General features: G+C 41.2%; 2 protein-coding genes across 2 annotated transcripts in view; both read left to right on the forward strand.

Moving 5' to 3' along the window:
• Window positions 1–1,888: 1,888 nt before the first annotated feature.
• LOC128741921 (uncharacterized) lies at window positions 1,889–6,081 on the forward strand. Its single transcript, XM_053838045.1, has 6 exons — window positions 1,889–2,104; window positions 2,255–2,630; window positions 2,714–2,859; window positions 3,332–3,913; window positions 5,411–5,523; window positions 5,612–6,081. The coding sequence occupies exons 2-6, from the start codon at window positions 2,367–2,369 to the stop codon at window positions 5,755–5,757; spliced, it is 1,251 nt and encodes a 416-aa protein (XP_053694020.1). The 5' UTR covers window positions 1,889–2,104; window positions 2,255–2,366; the 3' UTR covers window positions 5,758–6,081.
• Window positions 6,082–13,208: 7,127 nt separating this feature from the next.
• LOC128743048 (nicotinamidase) overlaps window positions 13,209–21,730 on the forward strand; it is an 83,711-nt gene continuing 75,189 nt past the window's right edge. Inside the window, exon 1 of the mRNA XM_053839558.1 lies at window positions 13,209–13,395. Within this exon, the coding sequence (XP_053695533.1) occupies window positions 13,372–13,395 (24 nt within the window). The 5' untranslated portion in view covers window positions 13,209–13,371. The remainder of the gene's footprint in view (window positions 13,396–21,730) is intronic.

The raw sequence follows: 21,730 nt of genomic DNA on the forward strand, positions 1-21,730 counted from the left end.
ATGCAAACATTAACTGCTATTATCTATTGTTATTTTGTTTTCACATATGGTCTCACAATAGTTGGCACGATGGTTAATCATCCTTCAGGTACTGGGTTCACTTCCAAATATCTAGCGGCCACCAGATAATGCCGATAGCGAACTTTTGCTATTGGACTGTCGGAACTCGTTTCCGTTTCACTCAGAAGTTGTCAAATGGAGCAGCTTGCGGACGTACTCGCTCCTTCCAGAACCACACCGACACACGCATGCACATATGCGGGCTTTGCGATACCAGACCCGTATTATCAAATAGCCTGTTGTCGTTGAAAATAGCTTGCGATGCTGGCCGGTAATTGTAGTTTCAAGTCAGCGGGATGTATGATGTATCCTCTCCTCAAGCATAGTAAACTACACTGTATGGTTGACCCGTTTGTTCCAATGGAACTTATGAATGGAAAATCTGATTGGACACAATGATTGTTTAAACTATTTTACCAAAATTTGAAAAGCAATAGCAACTTACCGCAAACATCCACGTAAGAAATTTCACCTGTTTGTTTTTGAATTTCTCCAAGTTAGCTTTCCGCTCTTGCGGTTTTCGGTCACGATGGAGGCAGACGCAGGAAAACTTTTGTTTGCCAACCTGGCAAAAGTAACGTTCCATGATGTCTTAACCGTTCTTTGGATGAAAGAAAATAATGGTACGATCCATATTGTGCGCCTAGATCGCTCTGATTTTATATTCGCTTTTGAGCAATTTAACTGCTTCAGAGAGGATTTTGGTTGTATTGAATCCCAATCGTACATTGTCGGATAGACAAACATCTGCAGGTGCCGTCCATCGGCATTGATATGGGAAATTTGTTTCTGCAAACGCTCGATTAGTTCTGTGTAACCTTGCTTAAGTAAATCAGCTTTGACCAAAACCAAAAAAAAAAACGATAGCTACGACGAATAGCTCTTTAGTAAAACATAACCGCTGCTTATGAGATCTTCCAGCCTTTCTGGGGCAGCGGCTATAATATTCACATCCTGTTGGAGGGTTTCCATCTGACCCTTAATGTAAACACATCCGATTGGAAGAATTCCCCTACAACCGAGTCTTCAAAATACATCTAAATTTGATTAGAAGCTTGTTCGGCTAACTCAAGAGATGGTTCAATTATAAGACATTCAGTTTCAGTTTGACGCTCCTGCACTTTCCGTATTTGGGCTTATCGCGAGTTGTTCATAGGAAACTTTACACGCCGCAGTAAAACCTTCAGGAATTAGATGTTTCAAGTCCGTTTCGCCAAAGTTGAAGGACATTAAATGCAGAAATTTTGTGCATTCTTCAGGACAACAGCAAAAGTTCGAAGGAAAATTTTGCATTGCGCAGGTTAACCACGGTTAACGTTGTTTATTTCTGTTGTCGCAATCGATGTCCCGGTCTGGAATGGAATGATAAACTGGATAAACTAGAAAAAAAGACGATCAGAATTAATTTTTTAGAGAAATGCGTTTAATACCTACCACTTTTACCAATCGCAGATACTATACGAATCAAACGTAAACACAAATAATGACGTCACTATTTGGCATCAGCCGTGACATCAGCTGTGCGGCTTCCAAAGCTATGAAGGTAGAACTAGATATAGTTTTGGTTACGTTTTTCTTCCTTCTAAGATACGCTTTTCTCTCAAATCACTAAAATATATCTTATTTTCTGTGGGATAGGTACATCATATATGCGGAATAAATCATCTAAAACCTAAAAAACGCAAATACAGAAAAATACAGATTTTACATGCTTTGCATACAGATTTTTTATAAAAACACCTGGCAGCTCTGGTCACAGTGCACCAGCGAGCGAGGAGCGAGAAAAAGCAGCAAAAGTAGACAAGACAGTACAAAAAGTAACCGGATGGTAGCAAGCAAGAATAGTGGAAGTGAATCTTTATACATCCGTCGATTAGTAGTATTTTTTCATTGAATTCTGAAGATTCGTCATCAGTGAAAAATAAAATATCTAGAGTGATTGGCAAGCAACGTCATATAGGAAGTCTCTATTCTGTAGAAGTTATTTTGGCGAAATAGACGACGTCAGAACTATTTTATGCTACATCGTCGTCGGTTTGCAAAGGTGAGTGGTAAAAGATTTCATAACATATTGCAAAGTGCTTTTCCATTTCCATAAATAGAAATACAGCGCAGTTGCACTAAAAAATGTGCGTTCGGCTTTGCTTTTGCTGTGCATTTTATCCGTATTTTGCGTGTTATTTCTAACTTTCAGACACCGCCATCTTTGATTAGACCCACAAATACGGGAGCGGTAGCTCGCTTCTAACGGGATAAATATAAAAGGAAAAGAAAATCGGAACACCAGCGCAGCACGCTCAGCCATCATGAATTCGATCAGCAAAATCCACTTCAACAGTTCGACCGGTGTTTCGCTGAACGACCGCTTCACCATCATGTCCAAAGTGAGCCCATCCGACAAGATCAAGCTCAGCAGCAGCCTGCTCAATGGGGGCGCCCTGCGCTTCAACCAGCAGCGCTCCAACTCGGTCGATTCGCTCTCGAACCGCGGCTCGCTGGTCAACCGGCAGCTACTGCACCAGCTGGACCGGCGTCATCTCGGGCAAAATTCGCCGTTTCGTTTGAGAAATGTAGGTTTTGGGTTCAGGGATTTTTTACCTTTGTTATACTATATTTTAAAGGGAAGTTAATTGTTCGTTTTTTTCGGATACAGAGAAACATTCGTTCCGGCCGGCAGCGACTTAACCGGAGCAATCTGACCTCGCGCACTAATCTACGACGAGTTGCTGGTAATACGCTCTCACTGGTTGGCGGATCCAGACGGTTGCAGCGCTCGAACAGCCTGTCGGATGTTGCTACGTAAGTATTAGCTGGCTGCTTAAGAATAGTTTTTTTACGAGGGAGAACTACAGTGAACGAAAGTCGTAAATAACTTATTAACAATAACTATGCGAAAGGGCGTAGATATGATAATGTGTTTGTTTTTATTAGTTGCTTAGAGCAATGAAGGGCTTGGTACGTTCATTATTGTTGATTCTGGCCGCTTTATTGCATGCCAACCGTGGAATTTACATTTCAATGTGTGCCTTTTATTAAAACTAGTATCAACGGTGACGAAGAATTAGGAATGGCATATAATCAATAGGGTATAAACATTGTACGGAAGCCATACGGGCACAAAACAGTTGAGTTTTGGCCTAATAATTTGTTATGTATGACACACGACGTCAATGCTAGAGGGGAAATTAGAATGAAGTTACGAGAACAAAGAATGTTTCAAATATTTATCGATTTAGCTAAAATGTTGATGTTTTTCTGTTCTCTTTTTCAGAATGAATGCCGACTATTTCGAACGTCAGTCGCTCAGCCGTTCAAATTCGCAGCAGAACATCGTTTCCCGTTTGGGAAACAACAGTAGAACCCCACGCAGCCGGTCTCGTGGTCCTAACCGCCAGTCACAGCGTACGAACTCGTCCGCTAATTTGCGCGGCCGTTCGAGATCCCGTGGAGCACGGGACAGTTCCAATCCTCGATCGCGTTCACGTCCCCGAATGTCACGTTCGCGGTCCCGCCTGCCACCAGCGGCGGCACGAGCCAGATCTCGCAGCAACAATAATGGCATGAATGGTGGTGGCAACAACATCGAGAATCGTCTAGGCCGCGGTCGTCCGCGTGGTCGCTCCAGTGTTAGACGTGGCCGTGGAAATGGTAACTATTCCCGAGCCAATTCCCGTTCGAATACACGCACGGGAAGCGTAAATGGACGGTTGGGCTTGAACCGCACCGGTCGGCCAATAGCAAACGGTTTTCGTGGTGGACGCGGACGCATCGGTAAACGCGGAATGCGTCGCGGAGGAGCTACGTACGGCCAAAACGGCAGGACCGGAGGAATGCCCGGACGAAACCCGCAGAGGTAATGAGATCCGCTGATTTAATATGTTGCAACAAAGATTTGCACTAGCAATTGTAAAGCCTGTTTAAAACTTTATCAAAAAATGGACCATGGTAATGGTTCTGTTGGTTTGAGAATCAAAAGCGAACAAAATCCGCCGCATTGCGTGATGCAGCAAGGCAGCATTCCTGCTGAAATCCGATTTCTAGCAACCCTATTCTTAGAAGATTAAAAAAAGGAGAGATAATCGCACGAGATGCAGTGATCGTACAGTAACCTTGATGAATATTGACTAATGAAAAAGGATAGAGCTGTCGCTCTAGTCGACAAAAAAATTATTTTCCAACTGAGACATGTCAATCGGATCCCTTTTGGCAATTTGATGTAATTTACCGATTCACAACCCAGGATTGAAGTCTTGAAGACGCGTTAACAGAGTAGTAAGAGGTTAAATCATCAGTGAAATCAATGGGACATGGACAGTGCTTAGTGAACATTCGATTTAACATTCAAACTAAACCCAACCTGAACGAGCAACCAATTTGCTCTCCTGGCCCTCCGTATTTCTTCACATCCTAGGTTACTGACGGTTCGCAATTTGCCTATGCGGTTGAACACTGTTCCCGCACTGTTAATTATTGCCCGAACAAAGAATGCTCGATCGAGCACTTTTCTTATAGTTGTTGCAGTGCCAGAACAACAGGCGGTTTGCAAATTTCCCCAGTGAGCGGCGTAGTGTTAAGAGAGAAAAAAAATGGCAAATCAACAGAGATCTTATCCTACCTACGGCAGGCTTTAGGGTGCGCCATCACTCGGAATATACCACCGCCTTGGGTTGTTTCATCTCCCCCTTAGAGCTTAGAGGAAGACGGAAGTGGTCGTTCGAGGCGACTGCACTAGAAGAGATCAACGGTTCGGTAACAAAACGCTTTCATTTGTTGGGTATCATTGTGCAATCATCGGTGGAGAGTGTGTGTAATGATTTTTCTTTTTATAGCCCGTGGGAACCCTAGCCAATGAGGAGGAATGCTTGGGAATTGGCCCGGTGGTGGATTGTTAGCAATTTTCGAACTGCTGGATTATTTACCATTGTTTCGATTGAAAGTGGGAGGGTAGACAGCGCTAAAGATTGTTATTGGCACAGTTTTCCTTGTTAATCTTATCACTTGGTAGCACTGTGGAACGCCTTTTGCCATATCTATATTTCAAGAAACATTCTATGTGCATTTTAAAAAGTTTCTACACTGAAAATCTATTTGATACCATGCAACGTCGTCTTAAAATTAAAGAATCTTCCAGTTTACCTTCAATTTTTGTAATTTTCTAATACAGATTTGAAATTTCGAGGGTGTTTTTCAATGCTCAAGTACATAAGTTTTCAAACTGCAACGCCACAGGCGCTACAGTCCCCCCCCCCCCCCCTTCGGTGCATATCATTCGAACAAAAAAAAAACCATAGCGGAAGACCCACCGGGCCCAAAACCTAAGCCGTCCTTCGTCTTCGTTGTTTATTTACAGAGGAGCCCGGGGTGGACCAGCCGGTGGAATGCCACCGCGTCGGGGACGTTCCCGTTCCCGGGGACGGGCGGCGTCGCAGAACCGCGCCCGTAGTGGCCAACGCGGTCGCAATGGTAAGTCGTCCTGGAGTTGGAGCATTCTAGCTAGGCAAAATCAGAAACAGTCTGTCATCCTCTCTGGTTATTCGTGTTTTTTTTCTAGCTTCACAAGGACGGCGCGCATCGGCACCGACCAAGAGCAAGGAAGAACTCGACAAGGAACTGGATCAGTACATGGCCAACACGAAGTCTTCGCTGGACAAGGAAATGGACGAGTACATGAACGGCATTCAGAGCAAATTTCTGTAGGATTTGATCCCCAACCACAAGCCTACCCCCTGGCGTGTCGAGTCGGCGCATCGAGTCGAATGCTGTTGCTGTAGCCGTTGGCGATTTGCTTTTCCAAGCTGATTTTGAGAAAAATGCAAAAACTCATGTATATCCTTAATTAATCGTAAAGTAAGTTACTAATTCTAGCAGATAAGGATTTTTTTTCTCTATTCAGAAAAAAATAGACTTGATAACTGAGTTTTAAGAATTTCTAACAATTTATCAGCAAAACCAGGTCGTAAATTTCAAATGTATATACAATATACTACAACCTACTACAAACTGAGTAAAGAAATAAACTGTTTTTATAACTGAAAATGTTTACCTAGACTCGTTCCTTAATGATTCGGAGTTGTGAAAGTTTCTCTTCACATGCGTTTTTACTATCGAAACGTATGAGGAATCGGGACTATGGTGGATGGGGATTATTTCTGAACGTTCTCAGAGGCTATTGGGTCTCTGATGTTTGATGTTTAGCATCGGAGTTTTGGGGCGTAAATTATACCGGAATCCTGTTTCGTGTTAACACGTGTTCTTTGGATGCTGCCGTCAAGCGATTTTGAACATTATTGCTGGGTCTAGCGCCCTGCGCAGACTAAGATGGTTCAGGGCCAGATACCTTCATTCGCTTCCTAAAGTTCTTTCCGTCCGTAATGATGCTTTCTACGATTATACCCTCCGTGTGGAGTCGCCATTCGCAGCGCACATCCAGAATCTACCGGTTGCTACTCATCGTCTGTTTGGGCATCCAATTTTATTTGGAGGTCCGTCCACCGCAGTTGGCATTATAGAAATCCTGAATTCCCTTGCCACAGCCGAGCAAAATCGGCCAAGTGTTTATCAATACTTCCGGACCTGTGTATGGCTTCTTCCAGCTTACAACGTCAGGTAAGTCGTAAGTTAACTTCATGCATTTCATATTCGGTGATATCTGTGCACGATGACACGAACACCTTTGTGTACTATCAGAACGTCAGAGGGTTGCATACTAAAATTCACCTCGATTCTGCATTCCGATCAGAAACGTCCCGATTGACGTGTTTTATAGCATACGATGTTTTCCGATCGAAGCGCAATTTCTGATCGGATCCGACTGTAAAATGTATGTAAAATAGAGGCGATTGCCTGTGAGCATGAAGTTTTTTTCTTGACCGAAACGTGGGTTAGGGCTGTCATCGGTAGTAATTAACCTTCGCTTGACTACGCTATATTTCGTAGTGATTTCTAACAAACATTTTTTTTCTGTATAATTGCTTATTAAGCGCTTGTTTTTTGAATGTTGGCTGTATAACGATTGAATAATCCACTATTAAAATAAAATGTCTGTTGTGCTGTAACGAATCAAACAGCATAGTCACTCACGGCACAGGTTAGCAAGTGGCTACTCGACGGTAACCAATCCCGGTGGAAACTAAGCTCGTATACCGACAAGGATGGAGGCACTGTGTTGTCTCAGCACTATAAGATAGCAACCCATCACGACGGTCGAGGCCACGAGGGGTTGCCTTAGCAAGGTTCCATTTTTTATTAAAGGTGGAGGAGCGTTTGGTGAGGAAGAATGGTACCCAGATAACACAACATCGTAATAGAAAGTTTACATTAAATCGTTTTCATGTCAATTTTACATTGGAATTGTATAATTTATTTATTTATTTATTCTTCGGATCATCTGACAACAAGGTCTGCTTGAAATAAAAAAAACTACTAACTAACAAATTAAAATGAACTACGATTACTTAAACGACACTTGAACGTTTCACTGTTAATATTAAAACCAAACAAGTAGAACACAGAGTTAAAAACTGCACACATAGCGGTAACAAGTTTATTTTGTCCATATAAAGTCCGATGAAATGGAATTCTGAGGAAGTCAGTCGAACGAAGAACTCTCGAGGGCGCGTTCATATTGACCCTTGCCAGAATCCAAGGAGCATCAATTCTTCCACATAAAATCTTTCCAACAAATACAGCACGCATATCATCCCTTTTCTTTTTACCAATGTGCCCATGTCCAGCAGCTTACACCTGTGTTCATATGGAGGAAGTTCGACTGGATCTGTCCAGGGCAGATCCCGAAGCGTGTATCTGATAAACTTTTTTGTACAGATTCGATCCGTGCAGTCCAAAGGCCGGTGTAAGGGCTCCAAACAACAGCTACCGTCTCCAATGATGAACGTACAAGTGCGTAATACAAGGCTCTCAGGCAGTATGTATCACGAAACTCTTTTGCAATTTTCATTATGAACCCCAGGTTCTTGTTTGCTTTGGAAATGATGCTACTGTAGTGGTCCTGAAATGTAAGCTCGGTATCCAACAGTACACCAAGATCCTTGACGACAGTTACGCGTTCAATAATCTGGCCGTTTATGGAATAACTGTATCGGATTGGAACCTTCTTTCGGCTGTAACTGATTACAGAGCACTTGGAGACACTGATACTGAGCCGGTTGCATACACACCAACCATAAAACAAATCGATTAGCTTCTGTAATTCGATGCAATCAGCGACTGAGCGAACTGTAAGGTAGATTTTGAAGTCATCAGCATCGTGTATGCATCTTGCATCCTGGAGGGGGTATCATGCAGACATCGTTGTAATACAGCGAAAATAGCAAGAGTCCGACGTTGCTGCCCTGAGGCACACCTGAGGTACTCCGGAAGCCGCAAGACTCAGTGCTTCTCAATTTCACAGAAAGACAGCATTTTTCAAGAAAAGACTTCAACCACCGGACAAAAGCAGCAGAGGCACCGAGATGCTTTATTTTAGCAAGCAGCATGGTGTGGTCAGGGGGGCTCCGTAGCCGCAAGGTTACCGAGTCTGCTTTGACAAGCGAGTGGTCGTGGGTTCGAATCTTAGGCCCCTCCATTTACCCTTCCTTCGTGATGAATTCTATATTTAACCCTCTAAAGCCTCTTGACAGTGCAAATGTCCCTCCTATAGTTAAGTGTACTGGTCAGAGGTACGAATGAATCCTCGCCAGGGACGGCTATAATATGGGATAGTGCTGGCAGCGAGAAATAAGTGGGTAAAGTAGATCAAGCATTGAAGGAAGGGTAAACCCCAATACACGCAAGCACGCATACAATTTAAAATAAGCATATCGCTCATTCAATAGCGATTACCGTGTACCCCCGTTGGTATGGCCTTCTTTAATCTGAACATTTTTAATCTGTACCCCGGTGGTATGAATGCGTTCACATTAAAAACCGATCAAGCGTCACACACAATTGACGTTAAAGTTGACCGGTCAATTAAAAAAAAGCAAAAAATCTTAATGCGTTTCCTCTTGCTCAGGAGCTTTGGCAATATAGCTCATACGCAACTTACCTCTCTCCAGTAATCAAAATAGACCATTTTAGTCGAAACTGCCGAGCCAATTTCGTCTTCTACAAACCGAACGTTCAGAATTCGTACATGTTTGAAATGTTTTCAAAACGTTTGTTTTCGTCAAATCAAAACAACAAGTTCATAGGGTGCGCGTCTTGCGCGTATGTGAAAATGAATAGAGTTACCAAATATTCAGATTAAAAATGAACTCGCCCAATCTGAACGAGCTGTTTTTCATATTAGCGGGGGTTGAGTGTATAGCAAAAAGAAATGCAGTGCAGGTCATACAGCAAACACCCGGGCGATATTACAATAGATCAACTATACTGGTCGCAGTAATGAGTCCACACATGGAAAAAAATGGTGTGGTCAACTCGATCGAACGCAGCTTTGATGTCAGTATACAACGTGACGACTTGTGCTCCACCTTCCATATGTTGTAGACAAAATGAGCTTAACTCCACCAGATTTGTGCTGATCGAGCGACCAGGGGAAAAGCCATGCTGATCAGTTGAGATGTATTGTACAAAACTTCTGTGCAGCGAGCCACCAATGATGATCTCAAATAATTTTGAGCCAGCACAGAGCGACGTAATTCCGTGGTAATTGGCAATATTTTGTTTCCCTTTTTGAACACGGGAAAGATATAGGATTTTTTCCAGCATACTGGAAATGTTTCCTGAAGAAGCGATTGGTTAATAATAAACTGTAGAGGTTTCGAAAGAGTTGATGCACAATTTTTCAGTATAATCGGCGGTATTCCATCCGGCCCGGGAGACACCGATGATTTCAACTGCTTCAAGCCAACTTCAACTTCAACTGCTTCAACTTCATTTTGCGTGAAACTAGTTATGTTCATATCGCACACGTTTGCAGGAACGAACTTTAGAGCTTCCTGGACGTCAAGGGCTGAAGCACTGCCACTGGCGAATACACTAGAGAATTGCTGAGCAAAAAGATTACAGATGTCTTCAGTATTGCTGGCAGATAGATAGATAGATAGATAGAGTGACATTTGGGCAGGAAGTCCAGTTTCCTTGCGCTTCTCGTTAACGAATGACCAAAAACGTTTGGGATTTAGTTTAAGATGTTGCTGCTTTTGCAAAACATATCTCGAGTAAAGATGGCGGTTATGGGTTCTGTATCGACGAGTGGCTCTAACAAACTCTTGTTTGGTGATCGCGTTCCGTAAACGGGAGTACTTCTTCAGCGCTGCAGATCTCTTACGTTTTAAACGACGAAGCCATGAATTTGACCGGGGTGGTTTCCGCTTAGGCCTGGGTCGAGGGACGAAGTCGTGAAAGAATGATAAGAGCAGTTGGTTAAAAAGGGATACAGCCATATTCACATCAACCCCATCCATGAACGACCAATCCGTTGAATGCAAAGCTTCGTTCAGGCCATAAAAATCGGTGCGATAGAAATCAAACACCCTCATTCTTGTTTTCGTTCGAATCATATTCGTTCGAAAGTTAAGCCTTGCTTTGCTATATACAGTTTACTTCAGTTCAATATACTGTTTTCAAAAGCGGCTAGTGACATATTCAACAAAAAATGTGTTTCAATGTGTATTTTGAGTATTAAAGATGGTCCGAAAAAGTGAACTTTTTTAGTGCTGCGGGTGAAACAGACAATGTGTGGGGATAAGATGGACAGGATGGTAAATGGTTGAATAATGCGCTCCAGAACCACCCTGAGGTTCCACAGCCTCTTCTTCAGCAACTCCTATCTCTACCTCCTCGTGGTACCATCCGGAATACGTTCCTTAGTGGATCTTGGACAACCGGTGGAAACTAGGGTCGTATGCGGACAGAGAAGGGGGCACTCATGCGAACGCTGAAGTGTAAACTCTCCGCCTGCAGGACGGTTTTCTTGACTCCCAGGAACCAAAGCCCCTAAAGGAGGTGGTTGTAATAGCTGTTATCCATGGCTATTATGTAAAAATTTGAATGGATAAACCCCTAATCCAAGGTGTGACGCGACTCGTGCCGAGGGATGAATGGTGGAGGGGGTTCTATAAATTCTCTCGCCGCAGCAAAGCCTGTGCAGTACCAGGGCGCCCTCCACAGCAATTTGCCCTTGCTGCATCAAGCCGGTCACTGATGCAGTGGACGATTTCTTACCGTGCAAGCTCTTTCTGCCGAAAAACAAAGAAACGAATGAGAGGAGAGTAGGAGAGGAGTCGGACTTGAACGATGCGTTAGTAGAGGTTCAGTCCTGATCCCTGTCCATCCTCAACACGCCGACTCGTTGTGAATCGATCAACGAAGATGGGGCTCCAACTCTCTACTCACGGGTCGAGATTCACTCTGCCTGATCTCTGACTGTGTGCAGGAGGGTGGGCTGAAACAAAAGAAAAGTCGAACAGTTATGGCCAGTAGGATCGCACTAATGCACTATTTAACTATTGAAAAACAATCGATCAACCTCCTGATAAATCAATTTTGAAAGCTTGTGGAATAGTGAACACATCTGGTAGAATGTCATTTTTTGATACTACAAACTATGTCAACAATCAGCATTTAAAAAATAGTGATTTTTTCGGATTACAATACTTTAAAAAATCATATCTTGCGAATTCCAACAGTAACATCGAAGTAAAAAAATACGTGTCGACTTTTTTTGCACAAAGAATGTAAAAAAATATTCCGAAGAGAAAAAAAAATTTGACTGTAAATTTCTCGTGGAATGAACTATATATATACTAGCTGACCCGACAAACTTCGTATTGCCACAAATTAAACTATGTTGTACATAAATCCTGAATGTCGGATGACCTTTATCACAAACTCGAGTTTTGTTTCTGAGGAGTTCATGGGTGTTTTAATACAGAAATTTTTCTCACAGTAAAGTAGAAAACAACTCCCCCCATTGCTTAGCCTGATAAAATAAAGCGGATAGCATTTAAATATTCGCCATCATTACAAACCATTTCGCCGAGTACCATTTTGCGGAACACCAATTCTTGGTTGACCGTAACGCGGAATATAGAATTTCGCAGAATACCATTTCGCGAAAAAACTTACGTTACGATAGCTTCCGAGCGTGGTCTTGTTATTGACTAATGTTTTATGAAAGAATCTAAAATTGCTCAAGTTCGATTAGCTTTTGAGTTACGCAAAAATTTCTGTTTTATTTGTATGAGAGCCCTTACCCTCCTACCACAGGGGTGAGGGGTCTCAAACCATCATAAAAAAAATCCTGCCTACAAAATCCCCCACATGCCAAATTTGGTTCCATTTGCTTGGTTAGTTCTTTAGTTATGAGGATAGTTGTATTTCATTTGTATAGGAGCCCCCCACTATTGAAGGGTGACGGGTCATAATTCCCCTCCAAAAGAGGGGAGGGGTCTCAATTAGCCATAGAATAAAAATTTGCCTACAAAAACATCCACATGCTAAATTTGGTTCCGTTTGCTTAATTAGTTCCGGAGTTATGAGGAAATTTGTATGGGAGCCCCTCCCCCCTCCTGAAAAGGTAAAGGGTCCTAATTCATCATAGAAAAAATTGCTGCCTCCAAAAACCTTCACATGCTAAATTTGGTTCCATTTGTTTGGTTAGTTCTCGAATTATGGGGAAATTTGTATTTCATTTGTAAAGGAGCCCCCTCCTAAAGTTGGGAGGGGTCCTGATTCACCATAGAAAAAATTGTTGCCCCCAAAAACCTTCACATGCCAAATTTTGTTCCATTTGCTTGATTAGTTCTCGAGTTATGCAGAAATTAGTGTTTCATTTGTATGGGAGCCCCCCCTCTTAGTGGGGGAGGGGTCTCTAACCATCATAAGAACCTTTCCTGGCCCCAAAAACCTCTACATGCAAATTTTCACGCTGATTGGTTCAGTAGTTTTCGATTCTATAAGGAACATCCAGACAGACAGACAGAAATCCATTTTTATATGTATAGATGAATAAATAATTTTATGCCCATATTTTTGTAAAATTGATGTTAAACGAAATACATATATACCTCCACGCTCCACCTATATGCATTGACCATCTTGAACTGTAGTCGCTCGCATCATTTCGCACCGACCGGTTTCCAAGCAACGGCGCAACAACCACGGCAGTCAGTGAATGCGTGTAATAGTAAACAATCGTAGTAAAAACCCCGGAAAAAAGTGAATCATTTACGGTGTTATATTGATTAGTGGAATATATTTTGGGAATAATTCGATATTCTAAAGTGTACCGTTTGTGGATCAGTGATTTGTAATCGTTAATAATACGAATAATACGACTAAATCTAATAAAACTTGTGTGTGACCATGACTTCATCCAGCGGTTCAGTGGTGAGTCAACCTTGATGTGTGCATACTTCTGCCGCCTATTGATGCTATAGTTGTTTACTTAAGTTCTTTCTCTGCCATCTTACATGTATTATCAGGAAATCCCATCAGTTAGGTACCTACTGATACAAAATTTCAACTTCAAATATAGAAATTTTCGTAAAAAGCTTCAAATTCAATGTTAGACTAATGGCTATTGTGCAGAACAAAAGGGCGCTTCTTTTATGTATGTATCTAGCATAGTCATTGTCAATACATTTTTTGAAAGTTTAAAGTAGAAATCAAAGTGTAATGTTTATTATTTTGTAATTGCAAAATACTACATTATTTTCTCCCAATTCTATTTACAATTACTAGGGGGCCATCCAGATACCACGTGGACAGAAAAATGCCAATTTTCAACCCCCCCCGTCCCCCTCCGTGGACAAGCGTGGACATTCGCTCAACCCCCACCCTCCTCCCCTGTTTGTCCATGTGGACATTTTTTTTCTTATGTCAAATTTAACAAAACGGAAATGCATTGTTCTAAGTTTTGTTTTCAACTTGATTTGTGCAGTATTTATCAAAAAAGCTTACGTGAAAGGAAGCGCCAGTCTAAAGGCCGCAACGCAATTCATACGGCTTTTAGTCGTTGCGGAAATTTGAGTTTTTCCATGGATTTTCCGTCAACTTTCCGCAGCGTATTAGACTCCGTATGCAAGGTGTTAGGACCTTAATTCTTATGATCTTGTCTACTGTAAATTATTATCGACTGCAAGAAAGCTGATAGCTTGACTTTCGCTTGACGATTCTTCTTTGTCCAGAGTATCTTTGTCTAGAGCATCTTTATCCAGAACATCTCAGATTGGCCGTCTACTTCAACGCAACACAAGACCTTTCCGACGCAATGTGATTCGCCCAATTTTTTGAAGGCGAATCCTTTTGGAAATAGGTTGTCCAAGGAAGCCCTTTTTTGGCGAGCCGCATTTGATTTTGAGGCAAAATGCAATCATTTGGTGCCAGCGCGACCTAAGTGATAAATGAGTCACGTGACTGGTGAATATTCGTGGATTCTTCCGTTACCTTCATCATTTCCCAAAGAAGGCAAGAGTTGTAAAAAAATAATAGTAAATGTAAAAAAAAAAATATTTTGTTTATTATTGCATTACATCAAATGTCAGGCTAGGCAATCAACAAGTGTGTACTAACGCAGGCTTAATCTTTTCAACAAGATACCTACGTGTTCTCGTAATGCTCGGTTCATGTATTTACGTGAACATATGCCTTATCAGAATATAAAACTTTATTTGAACTTAAAAACAATCACTGATCAATGGCTAATGCTGATGTGAATAATTAATTCTATATTGCTGTTTCTAATTTCTATTACATGAAAAAAAACTTATCCACGTGGACATTTTCCGTACCCCCTCCCCCCCTTCCGTGGACAAGCGTGGACATTTTCATACCCCCCACCCCCTCTAAGCTGTCCACGTGGTATATGGATGGCCCCTAGTGATGTTTTATCAATAATAATCAATTGCGGTGTTACATCAGCTGATTGCGCGACGCCTTCCTCAAACATGGTTTTCTATGCAAAATTGAATTGGTGTTGGATGATGATTCGAAATCAAAACAGTTTTAATAATTTATTTTCTTAACAGCAAATTTGTTTTGACATAAAATTTACTTTAGTTGAAACACTTTTATCAGGGATAATGCTAAAATTTACGAAGTCACTGGTGTAGTCCACCATAAGTTTAAATATTGCTAAAAATAGAAAATTAGCAAAACTTTTACAATTTTACATAAGATCACTTATATTTCATCAGTTGGCGGACCATTTCTGAATTTCGTTCGTTTTTAAGCCAGTTTTTCCCATAGTGAAATGAAGTGTTAATAAAGCCATTTTCAAGTTTCGAAATTACTTCAAACTTTCGAATAATGTCAGGAGTGAAATACCACTTTAGTCGACATAACAATGCATTATATTGCTCAAATAACTAGCACACTTAAATAATAAAACTATTTATAATAAAATATGTACGAATTTATTACTTTTATTTAAATATTTATAAAAATAACCAGAACAGGGTGGGTCTATGTTGAAAATGCATCTTTGTCATTAAAATACATTATTTATTCATGAAAATGTCCAGAAGCTTCAGGTAGACGTATTTAATCATACTTTCACTAACAATTCAGATAGAATTACGCATGCCACAGATATTCAAAACGCCATATCTCCCAAACTACCAATATTGTTTTTTCTTGTTAAGTGATTCTTATGTAGAATTTTCTGGTGAACATTTTGAGCATATTTATTTGAAAATAAAATTGGAGGGTTTTTGAGATATTTGCTTTTTTTGTTTTAAATTTCAAAAAAATGTATGATGTTGACAAATTAGATAAAAACTGATAACATCATTCGATTGCGAAGCCCAAAATCTATAGAAAAAGTATATAGGCATGTCTTCACATCAAACTGATTCAGAGATATTTTGTGTAAGTTTGAGATGGAATGACCCATATCTGACTCAACCAACAGTAACAGTAAGGTCTAAGTACAATGGAGATAAATTTGAAAAACACATTAAAATGATAAGTAAATAAGAATCTCACAAAGGGCTGACCGAAAATTGACGAAAAAACGTGATTTTGCTTCTGTCCAATTAAAATGCGGAAGGCTCTTTCCAGGTTTGCGCCCAGCTGTCATCAATCATCTACAGATTTTTCTGCACAATTTATTTCGATTTCGTCGACATTTTTTGGGCATGCGCTCGGCGCCTGATATGCAAAGACATTCCATTAAGAAGACTGGAAATTCTATCTAGAGCTTGGGCTCCTACCGAGCCTTTTTATCTACAGCCGTCAACACCACCGTTCATTCAATTTCATACCGTCGGTTTAGTGGTGGAATAGGAACAGTATGTATAGTAAAGAACAGCAAAACGAATTCGTCTTGGCATTTTTTTACGATTTCGTTTCATTCAGGTTTCCTTTGCCCTTTACGACATCGAATGAATGCAAAATAGCTAATAATTAGGTACATGCATGGAAAACAGTCAAATGGTTGGTTTTGCAGCGCAAGTTTAATGTAGCTTTTCAGGCGGGCATAAGACGAACTATAGCATATCAATGTATATAATTCGTTGTATTTGATGCATGCATGGATGCATGCAGTACTTTGATCCAACACAAATACTGTTTTAGTGCGTATTTCAAAAATATCATACACTTTTAGACCGACGGGTTCTAGAATTTCACGAAATTTATTGAATTATTTGTTTATATTAGACTATTACAAATCTATACCTATAAAGAAGGATTTCTGTCTGTCTGTATGTTCCTTATAGAATCGAAAACTACTGAACCAACCGGCATGAAAATATGCATGTAGGGGTTTTTAGGGGCCAGGAAAGGTTTTAGTGATGGTTAGAAACCCCTCCCCCCACTAAGAGGGGGGCTCCCATACAAATGAAACACAAATTTCCTCATAACTCGACAACTAATCAAGCAAATAGAACAAAATTTGGCATGTGGGTGTTTCCGGTGACAAGAATTTATTCTATGGTAAATTGAGACCCCTCCCCTCTTTATAAGGGGAATTATAACTCCTCTCCTCTTTAAAAGGGGGGGCTTCCTTACAAATTTCCTCATAACTCGAGAACTAATCAAGCAAATGGAACCAAATTTGGCATGTGAAGGTTTTCGAGGGCAAGAATACTTTCTATAGTAAATTAGGACCCCTCCCCACTTTAAGAGGGGGGGCTCCTGTACCAAAGAAACACAATTTTCCTCATAACTCGAGAACTAATCAAGCAAATGGAACCAAATTTGGCACGTGGGTGTTTTTGGAGACAAAAATTTTTTCTATGATGAATTGGGACCCCTACCCACTTTAGGAGGGGGGGCTCCTATACAAATGAGATTCAAATTTCCTCATAACTCGAGAACTAATCAAGCAAATAGAACCAAATTTGGCATGTGGAGGTTTCTGGAGGCAAAAATATTTTCTATGGTGAATTAGGACCCCTCCCAACTTTAAGAGGGGGTGCTTCTACACAAATGAAATACAAATTTCCTCATAATTCGAGAACTAATCAAGCAAATGGAACCATATTTGGCATGTGGGTGTTTTTGGAGGCAACCATTTTTTCTATGATGAATTAGGACCCCTTACCTTTTTAAGAGGGGGGGCTCTCATACAAACGAAATACAAATTTCCTCATAACTCGAGAACTAATCAAGCAAATGGAACCAAATTTATCATGTGGGTGTTTTTGTAGGCAAGAATATTTTCTATGGTATATTTTCTATGGATTTCCCCACTTTAAGAGGGGGGGGCTCCTATACAAATGAAAAACAAATTTCCTCATAACTCGAGAACTAATCAAGCAAATGGAACAAAATTTGACATGTAAGTGGTTTTGGACGCAAGATTTTTTTCCATGGTGAATTGAGACCCCTCTCTTCTTTAGAAAGCGAGTTATGGCCCATCTCCCCTTTAAGAGGGTGGGCTTCCATACAAATGAAATGCAAATTTCCTCTTATCTCGAGAACTAATCAATCAAATGGAACCAAATTTGGCATGTGGGAGTTTTAGATGGCAGAAATTTTTTCTATGGTGAATTACGACCCCTTCCCCTTTTAAGAGGGGAGCTCCCATACAAATGAAATTCAAATTTCCTTATAACTTGAGAACTAATCAAGCAAATGGAACCAAATTTGGCGTGTGGGAGATTTTGTTGTCTTGAATTTATTTTACAATAGTTAGAGACCTCTCACCCCTGTGGTAGGGGGATATGGACTCTCATACAAATAAAACAGAAATTTTTGCGAAACTCAAAAACTAATCGAACTCGAGAAATTCGAGACTCTTCCATAAAACATTAGTCAATACAAGACCACAAAAACTATCTATAGTAACACTAGATCATTCAGGACGAGACAGTCGCGAGTGTTGCCGGTGACCCGCCGTCGGAAGCGCCGCCCACTGGGGGGCTTGCAAAACTCGAGATTGTGACAAAGATCATCCGAGATTCATGATTTATGTACAACACAGGTTAATTTGTGGCAATACGAAGTTTGTCGGGTCAGCTAGTCTTATATATAAAAATGGAAGTGAAAAAGTTCGACCGCTCATCACTTGAGAACGGAGCGTCCGATTTGAGCCGTCTTTTCTTTATTGTGTTCGTTTCCACCACCGTTATGTTTTTACGGCGAGAAAAGTTTGGGGATTGGCAAACCAACTTTTACACCGATATGCATTTCTTACTAATGATTTAATACAGTTGTTAAATTTAGACATTCTCTGAAATCCCAGCGTTTAATAAACCAAATGCAGAACTCCTTAGACAACGGCAAAACTTGACTTATACCTAGAAAATATCCCTTTTTCTAAAACGCAGCAGGAGTTCATCTGAAGTTTACATATCGTATATTTAGCCCAATTTGTGGCAGTACGAAGTTTGCCGGGTCTTCTAGTGTTTTATAAAATTTCTGTCCTTTCGATGTTGGGCAACTGAAGGGGGGCACAAAAAACAAAAAATATATTTTAAACTAGCAAAAAAAGCGATAGAAGCGTTTTACATCTTAATTGTGAATATCAAATCTATTCTTGCTTTTCATATAAGTATCACGTTATATTATTTTTCATGCGAAAACCTACCAAAAGAGAAACAAAATCGAAAGAAAATTTTTTCTCTGCTTTTCGGTCCATACATTATTTAAATTTCCATTTCTGTTTCGTGGCTACTAGATGCCAAAAAATCGACGTTTGACACTTTTTAGAAAACCACGTTGGCGGATGACTATTTAAGACTTGCATAAAAAGCTTACAATACAGACTTTTGGGAATCAAAAAACTGTCAGAAATAAAACAATTCCGTTTGATGCAACTTTGATATTCAAAATGCCGGACTATTGTTTCGTATTTTGAATGAAAACCCCTTTAACTGGATGCTCCTAGTACGAGGGGACTATTTGAAATCGAAAAAAGATGCTTCACACTACTTTGATATCCAAGGTTATTAATTAATATTGTAATGAGAACCCCTAGAATATGACCGGTTTAGGAAATGGGTTACTGTCCTAAATGGGGGAATCCTACAATACGTATGTTGCCATAAGAGTAATTTTCTCTATTCCTGGTGCCGGTGCGGTTCTAGAAGAGACCGGATATCACTGCACGGTCGTCTGGCATCCTTGCGACGTGGCCGGCCCACCGTAGTCTCTCAACTTTCGTCAGGTGTACGATGGGAATTTCTTCAAGTAGTGCCTGCAACTCGTGGTTTATACGCCTACGCCACTATCCGTTATCCGTTTGTACTCCGTCAAAAATAGTCCGCAAAACCTTTCGTTCAAATACGGCTATTGCACATGTGTCTTCCGTAAGCAAAGTTCCTGTCTTAAGTCCGTAGAGGACTATCGGTCTGACTAGCCTTTTCTAAATCGTCAGCTATGTGCGGCGACGTATACTCCTTAATCGAAGCGTCTAGCGGAGGAAAAAGCTGTTCGCGCTCGACAGTATCGCATGCTGCCCTGAAATCCACGAAAATATGATGCGTGGGTACGTTGTACTCCCGACATTTCTGGAGGACATTTCTCGTCGAAGTTTTATCAGCTTTCGCAGCTCAGGTTCGAGGTTTCCACACCTAGCCCAGCGGTTGCAGCTTCATTGATGGCCGCGCGTATTCTACTCCATCCGTCTTCGAGGGTCGAAGTACTTAGCTCCACAGAGGAAGGTAGAGCTTCATCCAGTACGCGTGCGTAGATCTCGGAAACTCGCGGATTGTCTAACTGTCGCGAGGTATAAACCATTGATAGCTTTGAGCGCACATGTACTGTCCGAGTCGAGATCGGCACCCCGTAGGGAGCGTACGTTGGTAATGTTCGAGAAAAACCGATCTCCATTGAGAACATGGTCGATTTGGTTCAAGGTTCGTTTGTCAGATGACCTCTAAGTAGCTTTGTAGATAACTTTGCGGGAACAGAAAGTGCTTCTGATCACCAGGTCTCGGAAAACTGCAAAGTTGATGCCTCGCTGGCCGTTATTGTTCATGTCGGTATATTGGCTATGGGGCCCTATCACCGGGCTAAATATACATTGCTTTCCTACTAATCCGGGCATTCATATCCCCGATGACGATCTTGATATCACTACAAAGTCGGTTGCACCATCGCTCTTGTAAAAAGAACGCTTATAGCATACTCACTTTACTTTTCCTTAATGGCCGAAAATCTATATTAGCGGGTCAAAGCCGAATGTATTGGTGATTTCCAGGATTCTCGGTTTTGGTCTGTCAGTCTCCAGTCACCCTGCACTCCTGCATCTTCCTCGTTCTCTGTCTGCTGAACACTATTTTCTCTGATCTTTCTTCTGGCATTCGGGCTATATGTACTTTTCATTCTAATACCCCAAGTATACGCCGATCTGCTTCTCTCAAGGTCCATGACTCATGACCGTAGAGGGTCACCGGCAATATTAATGTTTTGCATATGGCTAATTTTGTACGCATCCGCAAACTTCGTGACTTTAGCTGGCTACGGAGTGCGTAGAAAACAGCAAACCTCATTCAGACTTCCACGCTCTCTGCCAGCAACCATGTACTTCGTTTTGGCAGTATTTATGATCAGTCCGATCCTCGTAGATTCTCTTTTAAAGGCACAAATGCCTCTACAATAGCTCTACGATCAACACCAACAATGTCGATGTCATCCGCAAAGCCTAGGAGCATGTGGCGATTTAGTGATGTTGGTTTCATTCCTTTGCACGTCTGCTCTTCGTATCGCCCCTTCAAGTGCTATATTAAGCAGTAGGTTAGAGAGTGCATCGCCTTGTCTCACTCCGTCTAACGTCACAAATGCATCTGATATTTCAGCAACTATGCTGGCGATTGATTTTGATTTGTCTAGTGTTGTACGACACAGTTTTATTAGCTTGGTCGGAAAGCCGTGATCGAGCATTATCTACCATAATTGATTTTTTTTTCACTGAATTGTACGCTGCCTTAAAATCCACAAACAGCAAGGTGAACTTTTGATCCGCAGTCGATATTTCTTCTCGAAAACCACACTGATAATCGCCGACAAAGGATTCGGATAACGGTTTCAATCTGTTTAACAGAATACGAGAGAGTGCCTTATAGGCGGAATTTAGAAGTGTTATGCCCCGATAGTTACTACAATCGAGTCGGTGTCCCTTCTTGTATATCGGGGAAATAGGACCATCAACCCAGTCTGAACGCATTTCTTCTTCCATCCAGATTTTTCAATCGCGGCATGGATTGTTTTGTGCAGCTGCTCACTGTCCACTTTCAGAAGTTCCGCCGGAATTCCGTCCTTCCCAGCAGCCTTT

Source organism: Sabethes cyaneus, chromosome 3 (assembly GCF_943734655.1).
Source record: "Sabethes cyaneus chromosome 3, idSabCyanKW18_F2, whole genome shotgun sequence".
Taxonomy (NCBI): Eukaryota; Metazoa; Arthropoda; class Insecta; order Diptera; family Culicidae; genus Sabethes; species Sabethes cyaneus.